Source organism: Alligator mississippiensis, chromosome 14 (assembly GCF_030867095.1).
Source record: "Alligator mississippiensis isolate rAllMis1 chromosome 14, rAllMis1, whole genome shotgun sequence".
Taxonomy (NCBI): domain Eukaryota; kingdom Metazoa; phylum Chordata; order Crocodylia; family Alligatoridae; genus Alligator; species Alligator mississippiensis.
Window position 1 is genome coordinate 41,801,838 of NC_081837.1, and position 16,777 is coordinate 41,818,614.

Consider the following 16,777-nt stretch of genomic DNA (forward strand, 5'->3'; position numbering starts at 1 on the left):
AATCTCATTGGGGAGAATTTTCAGAAGTGCCTAAGTGGCTTAGGAGCCTCAGTTCCATTGGAAGAAAATAGATCTTGGGTTCAAAGGGCTTCAGTCACTTTCAAAATAAGGGGCTTAGGCATATTTTGAAACCTAAAAATGGTTTTGAGTATGTGCTTAAAGTCAGGCAAGTATTTGCACACCTTCCTGAATCAGGGCCTCGGGTTGAAATTCATCACTGTACAGAGGCCCAGGAAACCACAACCACAGGGAGAAAAATTTCTTAGTGGCAGTGACACTATCACGTGTCACAGAGACCAGCACCATATTTAATTCTGTAAATTAATTAACAAAGACAACCAGGGATTATTAATGACCAATACTGCAAGGCCACTTCCTGTTTTCTGTCCCCAGAGGAAAAATTTCCACTGAACCTTAGCCCAGGATAAAGAGCTGTTCATTGCCTCTTGTTGGACGCTGGGCTGATCAGTGATATATTGGCTCTCAGTGATGACTCCTTATCTCTTCGTTCACATCTGAAGCATGCTGGTGTCTTTATTGGATTCTGGATAGAACAGGGAGCACAGGTTAATTTGCTATCTTTGGGATGTCCTTTGTTCATTGCAGAACTGTTTCTCGCCTCCTACCCTTTCACTGACACTCAATCTGCCTGCTCTATTATTCATGTCCCCTGTCTTCCTGGGAATTGATCATAGATAAACAGTCATCAGAAAACAGGGCGGTTGGGCACATGCAATTCTTAACCCATTGATGTTTGGAGTGTTACGGGTGCTAGGAAGAAGTGAAAACCTGCTTAACGCTTGTTAACAGGCCCTCCCCAGGGGAAGATTGGAAGCTTGCCTTGCCTCAAACTCCCGCTATGGATTTTATTTTTTTTTTTAAATCAAAGAACAAAATACCTTCTGATTTTCCTCTTTTTCACTCTGATGGCTTCCTGGGCAATAAAGACCCCAACAAAATCTCCAGAGATGCTACACGGCTGATGAGATCTATCTCAGCATGTGTGGGGCCTCTATCACGGCAGCATGCGAGTGCCTCCCAGCACCCCTGGGTGGTGACTTGAATGTAATCTCTCGGCACAAGGCAGAGATGACCTGACCTTTGTGCAAAAGAGTGTGTGGCTGAGCTGGGGCCTGCAACCTCTCTCATCCATTGGAGACTGGTGCTTTGCCCGCTATGGCATCCTTGCTGTCCTAAGGAGAGACTACGTTTTTCTCCTAAAGCTGTTGGGGTCCTGGGGAAAGCAGCATATTAAAACTAGGGAAATCCCTTCCCTCTGTATCTCTTTGGGATGGGGTTGAGGATGACCCACAGGGGCCCCTTTCTGTCTAGGGGTTGGTGGGCACTGGACCCATCTACACCGAGACCTCTGGCCTCTGTCCTGACTCGCACATGAACAATTTTGGGGCTTGTTGTGGTGGCCTGGTCTCCATACAGAAGACACAACCCTCATTCCTCCATCCTGCCAGGTTAGTGTGTGGAATAACAAGGCATCTTCAGTGCTGATGGCAGCTCTTTCTACATTTGTTTGGCAAACACTCGGCCACAAACTGAACAGCATTGTTCTTGATGGCTGAGCAGAGCCGACAGCTACCAAAGGCTTCCCCTGTAATAGCGTGTGCGCAAATATGCAGCATTCCTTCCCCACCTGCTCCTCCCTGCTTAAAAACAAAGTGTCTTAGAAATGCAGAAGGGCCTGCATGAGATGGCGGAAGAACCTTTAACGTTTGCCTTGTGTTTTCTTTGTGGGGACATAAGGGAAATGACTATTCCTTGAGCTGCTGGCGTTTTGTGTACCAAGCGCCACTCAATTTTTAATCACATGTACTCATTTTTCAAGGATTCCCACAATTCCTGCGGACTTAGCCAACTCTCCAGATTTCAGCCCTTCGTTGGGGATCTCTGAGTGAACGAGTGGTGGCATTTGTGTACCTGGGGTAAAATCCGCCCATGTACCGAGGCCAAGACGAGGCCGACGTGCTTTGTACGAGGCATTTGTTGATAGCAAAGGCAAGGAGGGCATAGCTTGGGTATGGGTCCCCTCTATACAGCTTCTTTTTGCTGTCGCCCATTCAAAGCGATGTCTCTGCATTTGGACAGAGCAGTGTGGCAGTATGATAAATTCTGATTTTAAGTTTGCTTTGGCCTTGTTTTGGCACCTTGGGATCCAGCCGGCCACTCTCTCTCTGCCTCCCAAAAGGAACTAGTTTCCAGGTTTCTTTCTACAACTTTCCCATTTGTTTTCTCAGAGGCCAGAGGACTCCTGGAATTGAGCGATGACCTCTTAACACCACCTGGCCCTCCCTGGGTGGGGACAAGCGGCCTGTCGGCACAAAAGCTGGTGGCACTGCCAGGACCTAAGTGAACCCAACAGATATGGCTACCTTTAGTTTCTCCTATGGAAGCCCAGTCTGCTGGCCACGGGGATCTCCTTACAGCCGCTTCATCTCCTAGGATGGGGACCACCCGAAGGCCTCAGGCTTGGTGACGCTGGTGTAAGTCTAAGGTCTGGGAGGATGGAAGTGGCTGGACTGCTGCGGGGCAGGGGATGGGGGCTACTTTCTTTCTTGAGGACTTTTTTTCCTTCTTTTCCTTCCAGCTCCGCAGGCCAGACCAACCGGGGTTGGCTTCAGAAACTTCTCCTCCCAGAAACGAGGGTAAGAAGGGCCCTCAGGAGGTCTGGTCCAACCCTGCCGGGACCTGGGTTTACTCCCAGGAAGGATCCGGCCCACAACACCAAGGCCCGACCCTGCCCTTCTCTTCTCCCGCCGCCGGCTCCTGTTTCTTCCCCCTGCATCTTCCTAAACCCCCTTGTCGCCGGCCCCGCCCCGCGGGCGCGGCAGCCAATGGCGGCGCGGCGGGGCTTTGTGACGTCGCGCGGCGGCCCCGCCCGGGGGGCGAGGTTGCTACATTGTAGCGCTCCCTTTCCTGGCTCCGGGTTCGGAGGAGCGGGCGGCGATCGCGGCGGCCCGGGGCGGGGCGGGGGCTCGGGCCGGGGGGGGAGGCGCTTCTCCCGCCCGGATCCGGCGCGGAGGGGGCTGCCCCGCTTGCTGCCGAGCCCGGCGGGTCGCGGCGCCTCTCCGGCGCTTGCCCTCCAACTTCCTCCGGCGGAGGGGCGGGGAGAGGAGCCGTCCCGGCCGGGCTGCCATGCTGTCCAACACGCCGACCCCGCCGGCGCTGTTCCCCAACCCACCGCCGCCGCCGCCGCCGCCCCCCCAGCAGCCGCCGCCGGCCCAGGCCCCGCCGCCGGCCCCGCCGCAGCCGCACCCCGCGCTCCAGCAGCAGTTCCCCCAGTTCCACGTGAAGGCGGGCCTGCAGATCAAGAAGAACGCCATCACGGACGATTACAAGGTCACCACGCAGGTGCTGGGCTTGGGCATCAACGGGAAAGTTTTGGAGATCTTCAGCAAGAAGACGGGGGAGAAATTCGCCCTCAAGGTAGGTGGGGGCAGCTGTCCTGGATCCCCCTGTCCCCTGCCCCGGGTTGGGGCTGACCCAGGAGTCCCAACCCTGCCCCCTGGCTTTGCCTGTGGTCTCCCCCCGGGCAGGGCAGGGCAGGGCAGGGCAGGGCAGGGCGCTCCTCCTCCTGCTTGGGAAAAGCCCCCAGAATCCTTGCTGGGTTTTGCCCCCTCTTCCCTCCCAGCCGGCTTTTGTGTGCGAGGCTGGCCTCGTGTTTTCTTTGGATCCGAGGAAGCACTTGGCGTTGGCAGAGAGAGGGGTTGTGTGGGGTGAGGGTCCTCCCAGCCTTTCCCAGGCTTGGTGTGTCCGAAAGGGCTGGGGTGGGGAGAGAGAGAGGAGCCCCCCTGGAAGCACTGCAGGCCCTCCAGTGACCAGCGCCAGGAGGGACTGGCCTGTGTCTGGGTGGAGAATTCAGTTCCATGGTGGCTCTGGCAACACGGCCATGGATCCTTCCTGACGGCTGCTACAGGTCATCCCCCCCCCCCTCCCCCCCCAACCCTCCACTCCCACCTTGGGAATTAGCTGGCAGGAGGACTTCCCTGGTGCTGGGGTGGCTGGTTTTCCCTGTAGATCCCCCCCCTCTCCCACTCCTTCCTGTGGCTGGGGGAGAGGGGATGTGAGAAATACCAGCAACAGTTACCGCCCAGCAGTGATGGAACATGTCTGCTGTCTTGTTACACGGAAATACAGCCGGTTGCGAAGACGAGCAGTCTCTCGGTACGGGGTAGAATGAGCAAATCTATGAAACTGCAGAGACAAAAGAGCTCCTGTGATGCCCCCCCTCCATCAAAATGAAAACGCCCTTTAAAAAAGATCCAGTGTACGTCCTGCCCTCCGTGCCGCTGGGGTTTGTTATGCGTTGTACCTGGGCTGAACAACGAAATGGGGGCAGCCGGTTTCACTTTCTGGCTTTCTTGCGTGGCGTTGCTACTGTTTCCGTCCCTGCTGTGCAATGTCTGCCCCCACTTAAACTTCTGCCCGCTAACATGGGCAAAGCTGGGCCGTGAGTTGGTTTAAAACCATACAAAATAATGTGGCAAGGGGTTGATTCTAGGGCCTAAGTATCAAGTTTGAGAGGCAAAGTCGCCTCCAGTCTTGAAGATTTGTTCCAGCTTGTTTCTGGGTGACGTTGTACAACTCCAGCTCCCGTGCGCAGACGCTCAGGCTCTGGTAGGACTCTGTCAATGCAGAAGTTGGTCTGGTTGTCCTTGTTTAATAATCCTCTTCAGCAGTTACGTTGTAGACACGAAATGTCTCCTCTTCTCCATCCCAGAGCTGGGTGCTTTTTGGTGGCACTGTGTGTGTGTATATAGCAGTCCGTAACATGCCTTTGCTTGAAAGGTGTTTATATAAATAGTGTGCTAAAGTATACACACCAGGCCACAGTAATGTGATGGTTTCCCTTTTCTCAAGTGAGCCTTTGGAGAAGGGGACAGTGTTTCTCTGCTGCGGGGAAGCTGGGAAAGTTTATTCATGCAATGCAGTGCTAAGCATCAGGTGGGATGGGTACGAACCGTCTCCTCCGGGGAGCGTTCCACATCTTAGACGCGATCTGCTCCCACTCGTTTGCTGTTCCGAAACTCTGTTACCTGGTTCGTTGTGAAGATTTAAAAAAACAAAACCAAACCCACAACCCAAGCCAGCTTCTGGATTGCCTGTGTTTCACTGGTCTTTAAATGAGGACATCTGCTTAAGGCTGGGCTTGCTAAGCTCAACACAATAAAGGAGGAGCCTTCTTGATGTGCAGATCCCCCATCAATCAGGATCCTCCTTCAGAAGGGAGGTGCAGGTGCCGGTGTCTGCTGAGATGTGTAGAGGAAGGGGGAGGGAAATTACTGCTGCAGATCTAATATTTTAGGGAAAAGAAATGGGGGTTATTCTGCTGAGTGACACGTGCGTAACTTTTTTGTCTAAAAGGCTGACATTTCTCATTAGCCGCACTGTTGCGCTTGAGGAACATGCATTAAATCCCTTTTTCCTCCCCCCACCATCCCTCCCTTTCGACTGTAAATGAGTAGGATCAACCTCTGTTTTGACAGACTTGCTCGCTCCATCAATTTGAAAGTTGACTCAACTGTTTGAATAGCAGTTTCGTACGCTTTCTGGGTGAAAAAACAAAAGAGGAAGAGCGGCAGGGTGAGGCATAGGGAAAGGGATGCCTTGAGTCAGCAGCTGTCCCTTATCAAAATACGGGCTAAGCTCAGAGCAGGGCCTCTGAGCTGTGATGCTCTTGTCTGTCCTATCCTGCTCCGCCAGCCACGTGGCCACGGTGTGTGTTCGATTGCGTTTCGTTGGTTGTGCTTAAATGCCTCTCACAGCTCAGGGTTTTAATAGCATTAAAATGGAACATAAATCACAGCCTTTACCTTTCAGCTTAAATCCCACCCCCTACCTTGTTTCACTACCTCTGGGACCTGTATGAAGATGGAAAGCTGTGGCCACGTGGGGCCAAATCTTTCCATGTGTGAGCTAAGCAATAGTGCCTGCAGATGTGCCGGATCCAGCAGCAAGGCAAAGGAACGTGACAGATTCAAGTGGGAATGTTTCTGCTGGGACGTTGTCCCCACCCCCATCATTCTCCTCTCTTCCTTCCGGACCGAGAAGAGTTTAGCTGAGCTATCGAATGTGTTGGTGTCAGTTCAAAGTGCAGCGCAGCTGCTCCCGTAAGTGACTCCTTCTAGCACAGGAGAATCTGCTGTGCTGTTAGTTCAGGGTCTCAGACAAAGCTACCCTTCGTCCCTTCTGCCGTGAGGAGTACGTCCGACAAGCTGCCTGTCCAGTGAGCTTGGGAGACTTCAAATCCACCGGTTAAACCTGTGGGCAGTGATGGGTGACTTACTAACTACAGTGTGTCTGGCCCTAAATGCCACGCGGTGTTACTCAGCCAGGGCCTAGCTCTTGTAAACCTATACAGAGTTATTCACAACTTCTGAATTACTCATTAGCTGCATGAGCGAAAAAGGAATAACTGAGCGACCTGGATACAAGGAAATGATTGCATCAGGAGCAGTTGTGTTTCCGGTGACATTAAACAGAAATTGTGTGGCTCCCAGCCAGAAGCCAAAGGTGAACTGCCTTTGTGCTGTATGCTGGGTTTGAAGGCTAGCAGCTACATGCTAAACCTTTCTCCCTACACGTCATGCTCTAAAAGGTTATGTATTAACGCAATCGGCTGTCGATGGAGAAACAACTATACATCTCGTTAATATTCGTGACTACTTCTGTTTCTGGTTTGCTCCTTTGGGAACCCTGTCAAACCACATGTTCTTAAACCTCTCTCTCCCAACTTCGGAGAGGCATTTATGTTCGGATTTCATTAGATAACTCTTTAAGTATTATTATAGCAGTGGTTTTAGGAGGCATGTGCAGTTCAGCAGCAGAGAAGATGCAATTTTGACCAATTTCCCCCACTTTGAGTCCTTGGCAGAGACACCTGACTGCTGTATAAAGTAACGTGTTCCGGTCTTGTGCAGGTGAATGTGGTATAGTCTCACTTGTTTGCACTGTGCCCAGATACAAACAATAGACGCTTTTTTGCAGGTAGTTATGGCCTCACCTGTTTCTCTTCCACCAGTCACTGCAGAAGAAAACATGCGAGGCAGAACCCACAAGATGACCAGTATTAAGGAGACACGATCCTGTTCAGACCAGCAAGTTGGCATTGGCTTTTGCTGGGGATTTCAAGGTAGATGCTTTCTCCTTGAGGGGCTGAGTCCTGAAGGTGTTTTGGTGACCACCACCCCAAGGCGAAGCGGTGGCATGCAGCGACTCATTCAAGGTGCTTAGCACTGAACAGGATCACGCTCTTTATGGATGAAATAATTTGCTCTTTGGCATTCTGAACGTTAATGGCAATGACATGGTGGCTAATGGTACTGAAACACGAGATGGCGTGCGTATTATTTTTTTTTCCCCTCCAGCTTGGCATGGTTTATTATCAGAAGAAAATTAGATTTGTAAGATCTGGAAAATGTATTGTAATTAGGTCACTGCTGACTTGACTTGGCTTTGTTTATTGCTGTTGGGCTGTTGGCATTATGCGATACAGATTGCAGGGGTAGGATTGCGGGCGAGATCCAATTCTGTGTTACGCAGTGTAAATTCCACTCCTAGATGTACTTTTCCGACTAATCTTCCGATGAGACGCTGGATCAATGACTGGTTGCCTTAATGCAGCCCTTTACAAGGAAACGGCAGGTAGTCTGGGTCGGAGGATAATAGAGGCTCAGTTAATGCTGGATGAACGCTAGTGAGTAGCTTTTCCTGTGCGTCCTTCCGCATCTCTGCCATGTATTTCACTTGGGGAGGTCTGGGGGGTAAGTTGCTTTAAATAAAAATGAGGCTTTAATTTCAGCTTTGAGGTAGTTGTAGCTGGCTGGTGCCAGGAAGGCGGTCCATGAAGCAGTCCCTTGGGGGATGCTGCGCCTTCCAAGGTACCTTAGCGCTATCCATCATGCTGCTTTTCCCCAAGTACCCTTTAAAGCAGCCACGTGCTTGAAGTGGAGTAGTTCTGTACCGGTGAGCACATGCCCCTAAATGCATTTGTGCCATTTTGAGTCCATCATCTGTCCAAGAGGGACAAGTTATCTGGGGGAGGGAGGGGCAAAGGCCGTAATGACACTTATGAGGGGCCTAGCATCGTGGTTCCTCTGTAGGCTTTACAAGAGCGATGTGGTCTAGAACTGGGGGGGGGGGGGCAATTTTTTGGCAGACATGCCATGAAATAGGCCCACAAGGTAAATTCCATGCTTTTCAGTGAATCCCCCTGGGAATTAGGAAATGCCCCTTATTGTGCTATGCTGATATGCTGAATATTATGGAACACGATCCAGTCGTTCCCTTGAAGTCGCAATTAGCTCAGATTCTGTTTTTTGAGTCTGTAGTGGACAGAAAGGGCTTCTCTAGTTGGTCCCTGCTTGGAAGAGCGTCCTGACATTCCCCCCTTCTCTTGCACCATGTCTGTTGGACCTGCTTTATATTGTACAAGGTTGTCCCTTACCATTTTTTCAGCAGGTTAAGAACATACCACCCCCTCAGTCTTATCCTGATTTTTTTTTTTTTTGCTTTAAGGACCATGAAGCTGCATTAGAATTTTGGCTTCTTGCAAGAGCCGCAAGATGCCTCAGATGACCGCATTTATTTGGCTGATGTGCAAACACACTCATCCTCCCAGGCTGGGGTTTTTCAGGGATGACTTGGGGAGTTAGGCTCTCAGTTCCCGTTGGCTTTCAGTTGGAATTGGGCACATTGCTCCTTCGAAAATCCACCCTTAAATTCTAAGCCCCATAATCATTAAACAGACAGATGAAGATTGCAGGGCTAGTGCTCCTCGGTGAAGGTATCTCAGTATTAACTGCACGCTACAATCTGACTCATTCTTAGCACTGTCAAGCCCATGTCACTGGAGGAGAAGCATTTTTTTTAGCTTTGTCATGTAGTTTGTAAAACCAAAAATGGCCTTAATGCTGTCTCGTATGCAACACATAGTTGCAGAGCTGTGGACAGCATAATGATTTCTCTGGGGTATTCCAGGACAGCGGTTTATTATCTCACCGACCAAAGTTCTCCACTGGTTTGGGTTCGGAGTTCGCATCGGTAATTTGGGCGTCATGCTATGCCTCCTAAATTATTGTCTGTGGCAAGCACTCAAATCCGCGACTTCATATTAGGTTCTGAGTTAAACTGACAAGACCCAGGCAATGTGAGGTTGACTTTTGCTTTGTGCTTTGGCACCGATACTTCCTAAGGAGACCAAGGGAGCTGAATAATAATAATAATGCTCTGCATCTAGTTCTTTTGAACTGGAAGGAAGGGTGGGGAAACCACAGCTGAGGGAGACGGGCTCGGTGAGAGGAAGTCATTTCCCCGTAGTTACCTCTAGTTTCCTTCTCTCTGCCTTATCCTGCTGGACCATGCTTGAGACCTGACTTCACGCAGCCAAAGAGAGCGTGCCACAAAGAACAGGCCCGTGCTGGCATGGATGAGCTCATCGATGTTTTCGCTAACTTGGCCTAACTTGTTCTGGAGGGGTTGGAGAACATGTTGGTCGACTACCAATCTTCGTGCTTTCAGAGACTTCCACTTAAGTGCAGTGCTAAGGGCTGGTGTGACTTATCTCTGGGGCCTGGTGGAACGGAGATTTCACAGCCTCTCTAGGTAATCTGCTCCAGCGCTCGACCACCCTTGGAGTATGACAGTCCTGCCTAACATCCTCCTGAAGCAGAGAGCCTCCTACTTCACATGTGCTTAGCCCTCCATAGCTCCTCTCAGTTCAGGGAGTTGACCAGGGCCACTGATGGAGTCTGTGGCAGAACTGGGATCTGAACTCAAGTCTCCAGAGCCTTGGTGCCAAGGGCATGCTGGCCTTCTGAGGTCAGGGATGGACCGTGATGCAGCATTAGCCAGGGTCCAAAGGGGGTTGAATAGCTTCACGGAGGGTGGGTCCATCGGTGGATATTAAGCACAAAAATTGGGGTTACAGCCTAAAAGTTAGGACTTTCCAGGCCTCTGGATGCTGGAAGCTGTAGGGGGAGGGATGGGGTGGGTCATTCTTCATAGGCTCTGTATGAATTAATACTATTCCTGTGCACATCCACTCCATCTCTGAGAGACAGGACACAGGACTTAATGGACTCATGGGCTGATTCAGTCTGTTGTTAGTACTTCCCAGGCCAGGTGTGTTGGCAGAAACCCTTTGTAAGGCTGGGGCTGAGTTCTTCCCATACACGAACAATCGAGTGATGTACCTGGGAGATTTAGTTCATGCATCATGACAGTTAGGTCCCTGATCTGATTTCAGCAGTTTGTGCCAATACAGCTGCTCAGGGAAGAGCGCCGTCCAGAACGGTGTATTAACCTGTTTTGTGCTGCGTTGTGTTGTACTGACTTGTGCCTTTAGGTAGCAAGCAGCACCGGGCCGGGGCTCTCTTCTTTGTCAGGCATGCTTTACTTGCTGTGAGGCGCTGGGCTTTAAATGTACTGTGTATATTTAAAGCACTGTATAAACAGTTGGGAGCTCTGTAGATTAGAAGCAAGGCCTCCAAGCACATTAGTGAAATGAGAGCTAGGGACACACAGATACCAAAGAGCGCAGACGGGAAGCCTGGAAGAGCGAGTTAGCGGCATTGCCACTCTTGAAGAACCGATAGGTCTGCCCTCAAACTCATCCAGCTGTTCAGTCCCTGCCGAAAAGAGTCAAGGGGTAGGAGACATCCTTAGGTGCAGCTTGATCTGAAGTAGCTCTTCTGTGGCTGTGGGGACTGTGTGCGTGGTGCGAGATGGCGGGTGCTCGGGGCTGGGATTCAGGGCCTCGGGTTGCTTGCACTCGGCCATTTCTGCTCGCTTCCCTCAACCGGGAGCCTAAAAAGGGTGCAACAAAACCTTCCTGGCCTGCTGGAATGCATTCCCACCACCGAAGTTTACAGACCATGGCCTGACTGCGCTCGTGTATTTTTAGGTCTCTGACTCGCTGCTGCTCTGCTCTGGCCCTGGACTCTGCTGGCCAAGGGTTGCAGGCCTGTGCTGGGTATGCAAGGGGAGGAGGGCACTTTGCCCAAGGCAGAAGCGGATGGGAAGAGCCTTGCCGTCATGTCAGCACCAGGTGGCTTTTAGTCTGCACTGGGTATTGCCCAGGTAAAGGCACTGGTGCGAACCCTACTCCAGAGAGGTGACTGGTACAAGGCACGGTTGGCATACATGTGGCCCACCCTCTGCCTCCACTGCAGGATCGGTCCTGTGCTGATGTCGCTGGTGATTGCTTGACCAGAGGCCCCCCTGCTTCCACCAGGCCAGCAGCAGTTTCCATGCTGAGCTGGGTTAGTGTCAGACCCCACGGGTTTGCTCTGATTCAGCCTCGCTTGGTGTTAATGGAGTGAGGGAAGGGTGCTCTGTGCTGCAGAACATCCTCCCCCTCCCCACTGCTATCTTTGAGTGCCTGAGCTGTGCGCTGCTCTCTCTCCGTCCCCTTGGTGCCCAGGTCCCGGTCGGCTTCTCTCCAAGCAGAACGCCCCATGTATGGCTTCGGGTTGCAGCGTTCAGACGGCATGACCTCACCTCGCAGCTTCCAAGAATAACGTCCCACCTCCCCGTTTGCCTGGCCGGAGTCCTCTGCAGAGGGAGAGGGTGGTTGTGGGCTGCTGGGGTTGGTGCAGCAGGCAGCACCTCTTCCATGGGAGCTTCCAGCTAGACCCCCAGCATGATGTGCGCCCACCCGACATGAGGGTGAGGGTGCCGGCATGACGTGCCACACATCACTGGAGCTTCCTCTCTCCCTGGTGGTGGGGCAGGGGCGGAGGGGGTTAGTGGGGGGTATGGCAGGGATGGGACAAGCAGATGGGCCCTTTTTTGTGTTTTGGAGCATGGTAGCTGCCATGGGGATCCTTGCAGGTGCGTGACCCTCCGTCCAGGCCCACCCCTGCATGCCTCACCCAGGTCCTGGGAGCACAGCTCTCTTTTTGCTCCCTGCCCCTAAACCGCCCTTCTCTCCCAGGGTTTCTCGGGCGATCTTGCTGGGGTCAGGCATCCCGACGTTGCACAATCGAGCACGGCTGAGTCAGGTGGCGTTTGGAGGATGTGAGAAGCACGCGGAGAATGCTGCTCAGCTGGTGCAGGGCTTTCTGCGGAGAGCGCCTGTCTCCCAGGCCAAGGGCGGTGGCAGCAGCGAGGAGGGTAGTAGGATTGCTGGGTTGCTAATGCGGGGCTTGGGGGTGGCTTGCATCAGGGTCGGAGATGTTGGGAAGCACTGAAGCTAATGGATGGTGCCAGACCAGGTTGTCTCGGGGAAATCTAGGCGTGTTGTGATTGCTTTGTCTCCTCGTGCCCGTGGAAATGTGAGCGCTGAGCCATTCAGATGGGAACTCCCTTCTCCTGCCCAGACACACCCTGTCAGGCTTGCCAGGCAGCTTTGTATCCTAATCTTTTAAAAGGGCTTCAGCCACTGAGGACCACTGTCCCATTGTAAGGCAGTGGGGCTGGAGCTCCTTGAGTGCCTTTTAAAAGCTTGCCCGCAGTTTGCTGAGGCGGGGTGCTAGGGCAAAGACCCTGGTGTCTTTTCCACTGAATTGGGGGTGCAGGGGTGTGATGGATGGGTCAGAACAGGGGGTGGCGGCTGCCTTTGCGGGCTCCTCCAGACCATTCGTGCCAGCACGGTCTTCCTGCTCCCTGTCTAGCAAGACGCTTGGCTTTAGTGCTCAAGCTAATCCCTGTGCAGATTCCCTGTGCAGAGAAGGCTAATGGCTCTGAAGCGCCTTAAATGATTCTAGGGAAAGTGCTGATGGTGGTACTAGCAGAGAATAACAAGCCAGTAATCCCCTTTAGCTGCCCATGTCCTTGACTTGGTGGAAGTGAAGGTGTTCTGATTGTTCTCTCAAGCACTTGGGCCTTGTGTGACTTTTGTTTGGAGGAAAACTATTTCCTAGATTGTGAAAATGCTTTAGAGCGAGGACGTGGACTTTGCACCTGCCTATCAAGTGCTTAGCAGGTTGCTGGCACTGGATACTGAAATACCACTCATTAACTGCGCCTTACCCCACAGCTGGCATGTGTTTAAACCCAGAAGGGTTGTGACTTCAGGTGCGTCTCTTGGAGTGAGCTTTGGTCCCAAGAGACACGCCAGAGTACCTGAGAAATTTGTTTGGAAATAGCTCTGCCTAAAATTTCCCCTTTAGGTTCCTTCCCTAAAGGGTTTGTCTGCACTGAAATGGCTTTAAGCCCAGTCATGTGCACAGGTGTGTCTCTGCACCTCTCTGCCATCACTGACATTGCCCTAGCGATGCAATTCCATGGCCCTGGAGGAGCGCTGCTTCCTGAGAAACTTTGTGCTGTGCCAGATTTCCATATATCCCAACTGTGGTAGGGACCTTGGCTAGCAGGTTCCTTTTTTTTATAGCTGGCTTTTTTTACTGTCGGCTTTAGTTGGCTTTATCTCGTGAAGCCACTTCAGACCCTGGCTGACCTGAAGCTGTGTTCAGATGTTCCTCAGCTAGATTTGACTGCTAGTGTGAATGGGGCCAAAGCAGTTTAATTTTCCAAGATGCTCCAGCAATTCCTTTCATGCCCAGCTGCCCATAACTACATTCCTTTCATCTCTGGTGGGGTGCGAGGAAGACCTGATTTTGGTGTGCGACTGATTCCTCAGGTTCTCTGTACCGTGTCCAAGGTGGACCTGGCTTGTGCTTTTAAGTGTGTGTCTACACATGCATTTAACTGAACCTAAATTTAATGTGCATTATTAGCTTAATGTGCATTAAGTGGATTTTGGCTGGTGACATGCAGACATTAAAGTGCATTAACACTTGTGTGTGGACTAACTTGGGATTAAAGCATGCACACACACACAGAGTTAATGCATTTTAATGTGTCTACATGTGCATTAATATGCACCTGAACTTGGTACCTGCATTTGTGACTAGCCTAAATTCACCATTTTTAATGTGTGTTAAGGGCATGCATGTGTAGAAGTGCATCCCTAATGTGCATTAACTTAGGCTAACGCGCATTAAAGCATCATATGCGTATGCATCCTAATTTAGCTAAGGACGAGGATAGGGATCAGCTCCTGAGGACTAGAGAAGGGGGCGAGAGCGTGAATCTGAATGCAGAGAGCACTAGCAAGAGGAATTCCTGTATCTGATGGCCAAGTCCCTGCCAAGATTGCAGCTTTCTGGGGGTCTCTCTCATCTCTTTAGGGCCAGGGGTTCTAGTGAGCAGGGTACAACAATCACATCAACCCTGCATTTCTTCCGGGGTCAAGAACAAAAGCCCATGAATGCTCTTAAATCCCACGGATGTGAGACGTGCCGAGATCGAATCTTTCCGGAGCTGCTGTGATCCGTGAAAATGACATCGCAGGCAGGATGGCAATCAGGCACGGGGGTGGTGGCGGGTGTGGGAATCGCTGCTTGGCTGGCTGGGGATTGGTGAGGCGGGGAAGGCTGGCGTACAGCATGTCCTCTCCACGCCTAGATGGACATGCACGATAGTACCGGAAAGGGTGGCTGATCTGCGTTGGCCTGGAAGCCGCTTTGGACAGGGGCAACATCTTGCTTTGTGTCCGTGGGTGGATGCTTTCAGCATTAAGTAATAAAGGGAGCAGGCAGGCAGGTTCACTGCGGCTGCCTGGGATCGGCCCAGCGGTCTCTGTTATGTGTAACGAGATTATTTAAGTCTCTGGCGTCATGGGTGCATGTGACTCTGACCCCGACCATCCAGTGAGCTGCAGCCTGCGTTGGGGATAGGGTTCAGACTCTGATCCCAGATCTGAATGTTCCTGGGGTTTTGAGCCAGTGCTGGACTTTGCAGCTCTGCTCACATGCAGTACCTGAGCTAGAGAGGTGTTGCCATTAGGGGTCTTGCCATTAGGGTCTTGCTTTCCCTGTTGTTATTTGCCTTCTTCGGCAGCTCCTGCCATCCCTGTCTGGCACTGGGCACCCACAACCCACTCTACTGCTTTCAGCCTTTTCTTTTCTCTCTCTTCCATGCTGCTGCTTTTGAGTTGGAGCATAAACCGGGCTTTGGGGCATGCTAACCATGGGCTTTTGGCATGCCGAAACATGGCAGCTTCCCATAACCCCTGGTTCCTGTGTTGGGGATGCAGACTGAGGCTGTCTTCAGCATTGCGGGGTGCGAGGAGAAGGGCAGAAATAGGGGCTGTCATAAGTAGCTGCAGGGGTACTTAGGGAGCGAGGTGGGTGCGGGGGCTGCCTCAAATTTGATCTGGGTAGTCTGAAAGCTAAGCGGCACGCCTCCCAATCTTTTTTTTGTATTCCTCTGAGGTCACCAAGTGACACATCTGACCCTCGTGCTCTCTTGAAAAGCTCCAAAGACTTCCGGACAAGCGTCTGTTTGCAGGGAAATGAAGTCTGAATTGGAGTTGGGGACTGCAGTGGAAATTTGGCAATGCGTCCCGTCAGCCGGGAATTCCAGCAGCTGCAGATCATCATTTCTCAGATATTTAGATGCCGATCAGGGCTTGTCACGGGCTGTGCTGTTCAGGAAGGGGCAAAGGGTCCTTGGGCATGTGGGGGTCAGTCTGCACCACAAAAGATGCATGTTATCCCAGTTTTATTGATATATATATTTTTTTTTTCCCGGTTTAAATATTGGTCCAATAATGAGGCTTTTTTGGCAGCGATATTTCTACTGCAGCGTCCAAATGGCAACACCTCACGGCAAAATGCATGTATGAAATCTTGACTTCCCCTAGCTGGAGGCCATCTCCGTTCCCAGATGAGGAAGCTGAAGAGCAGGAGGATGCAGTGCACTCTCTGTGGTCCCTCGGGAGGTCAGCGGGGGAGCCAGAAACACAACTCTCCACCCCCGCTTCCCTGTCTCAGACATGAGACCATCCATCTTCCTTCCTTTTGTAGCATTGTTGGACTAAATAAGAGTCCTCTTAGGAATAGTCTGTGATCACTTGCTTTGGCCGTTAGTGCTTGTTGCATGCTTTGGTCCGAGTCTCTGTTTTCTTTCCTCTCCTTCCGTTACGCAATATCAGCCACCCATTGCAATCAGTAGGTTGCTAGTAAAACATAGTCTGGTGTTGCAAAAATCTCTTGGCTTTTGCTGCCTTAGCTGGCCCCCGTTCACCTCTGTTTTCCTTGGAAGGAGGAATTAACAGTAATTTGAAAATTGGGATGTCTCCTCCAAGTCATCAGAATTGTGAAGCTGGCTCGTGGGTTGAGTCACTCAGATGCTGGAGACTGTTGTGTGGGTTTCCAGTGGAGCCTGCCAGCATTAGCAGTTGTATAATTATCCAAACTACATCATCATCATCATAGTGAAATAGTGACTCAGCGGCTCTCAGCTGATGGGCCTGTCTGCCATAGTGCTTCTGAAGGAATTCGGTCATTGGACTGGCTCTGCAGCCTGGACTGTGCGGCGTAGGGCTCGTGTGTTCGGCTTGGTGTTGAGCACAGCCCCTCAGGTCTGCTGTCTTTACACTTGGGAAGTGCAAGTGGAAGGGTTCAGGTCCGATCTTGGGAGTGGTGCAGTCACCTCTCCAGTGGCCGTGCCTCTGAAACGTGCTTGGTACCTCGTGGGCTGCCAACCCGCTGCCTTCTTGTTCCCTCCCCATCTCTCCTCCTACTTCCCAGCCTGCTCCTTTCTCTGACTAGCCCATTGTGAAAGGATCCCGGTCTCTCTGTTTGAAGGATAATGGTTGACATCTCTAATGTGTCAGGTGATTGGGAGCATGTGGCCCTGGTTTGAAGGGATGGTCAGTTCATGAGCACATTTCCAGATGTGCCCTCTTTCCCCCTGTTGTGTTTCATGGAAACAAATCCTCTTCACCTGAAAAGCCTGCTTTGACTGACCACTGGTT

General features: G+C 51.7%; 1 protein-coding gene and 1 long non-coding RNA gene across 2 annotated transcripts in view; one reads left to right on the plus strand and one right to left on the minus strand.

Moving 5' to 3' along the window:
• Positions 1-254: 254 nt before the first annotated feature.
• Positions 255-2,882, minus strand: LOC132244846 (uncharacterized). The gene is made up of 2 exons (XR_009456699.1): positions 2,385-2,882; positions 255-544 (listed from the first exon to the last, which is right to left on the minus strand). It is a non-coding gene; the product is annotated as an uncharacterized LOC132244846 (long non-coding RNA).
• Positions 2,883-3,054: 172 nt separating this feature from the next.
• The window catches only part of MAPKAPK2 (MAPK activated protein kinase 2), a 61,021-nt gene continuing 47,298 nt past the window's right edge, over positions 3,055-16,777 (plus strand). Inside the window, exon 1 of the mRNA XM_006267819.3 lies at positions 3,055-3,438. Coding sequence (XP_006267881.3) covers positions 3,148-3,438 — 291 coding nt within the window. The 5' untranslated portion in view covers positions 3,055-3,147. The remainder of the gene's footprint in view (positions 3,439-16,777) is intronic.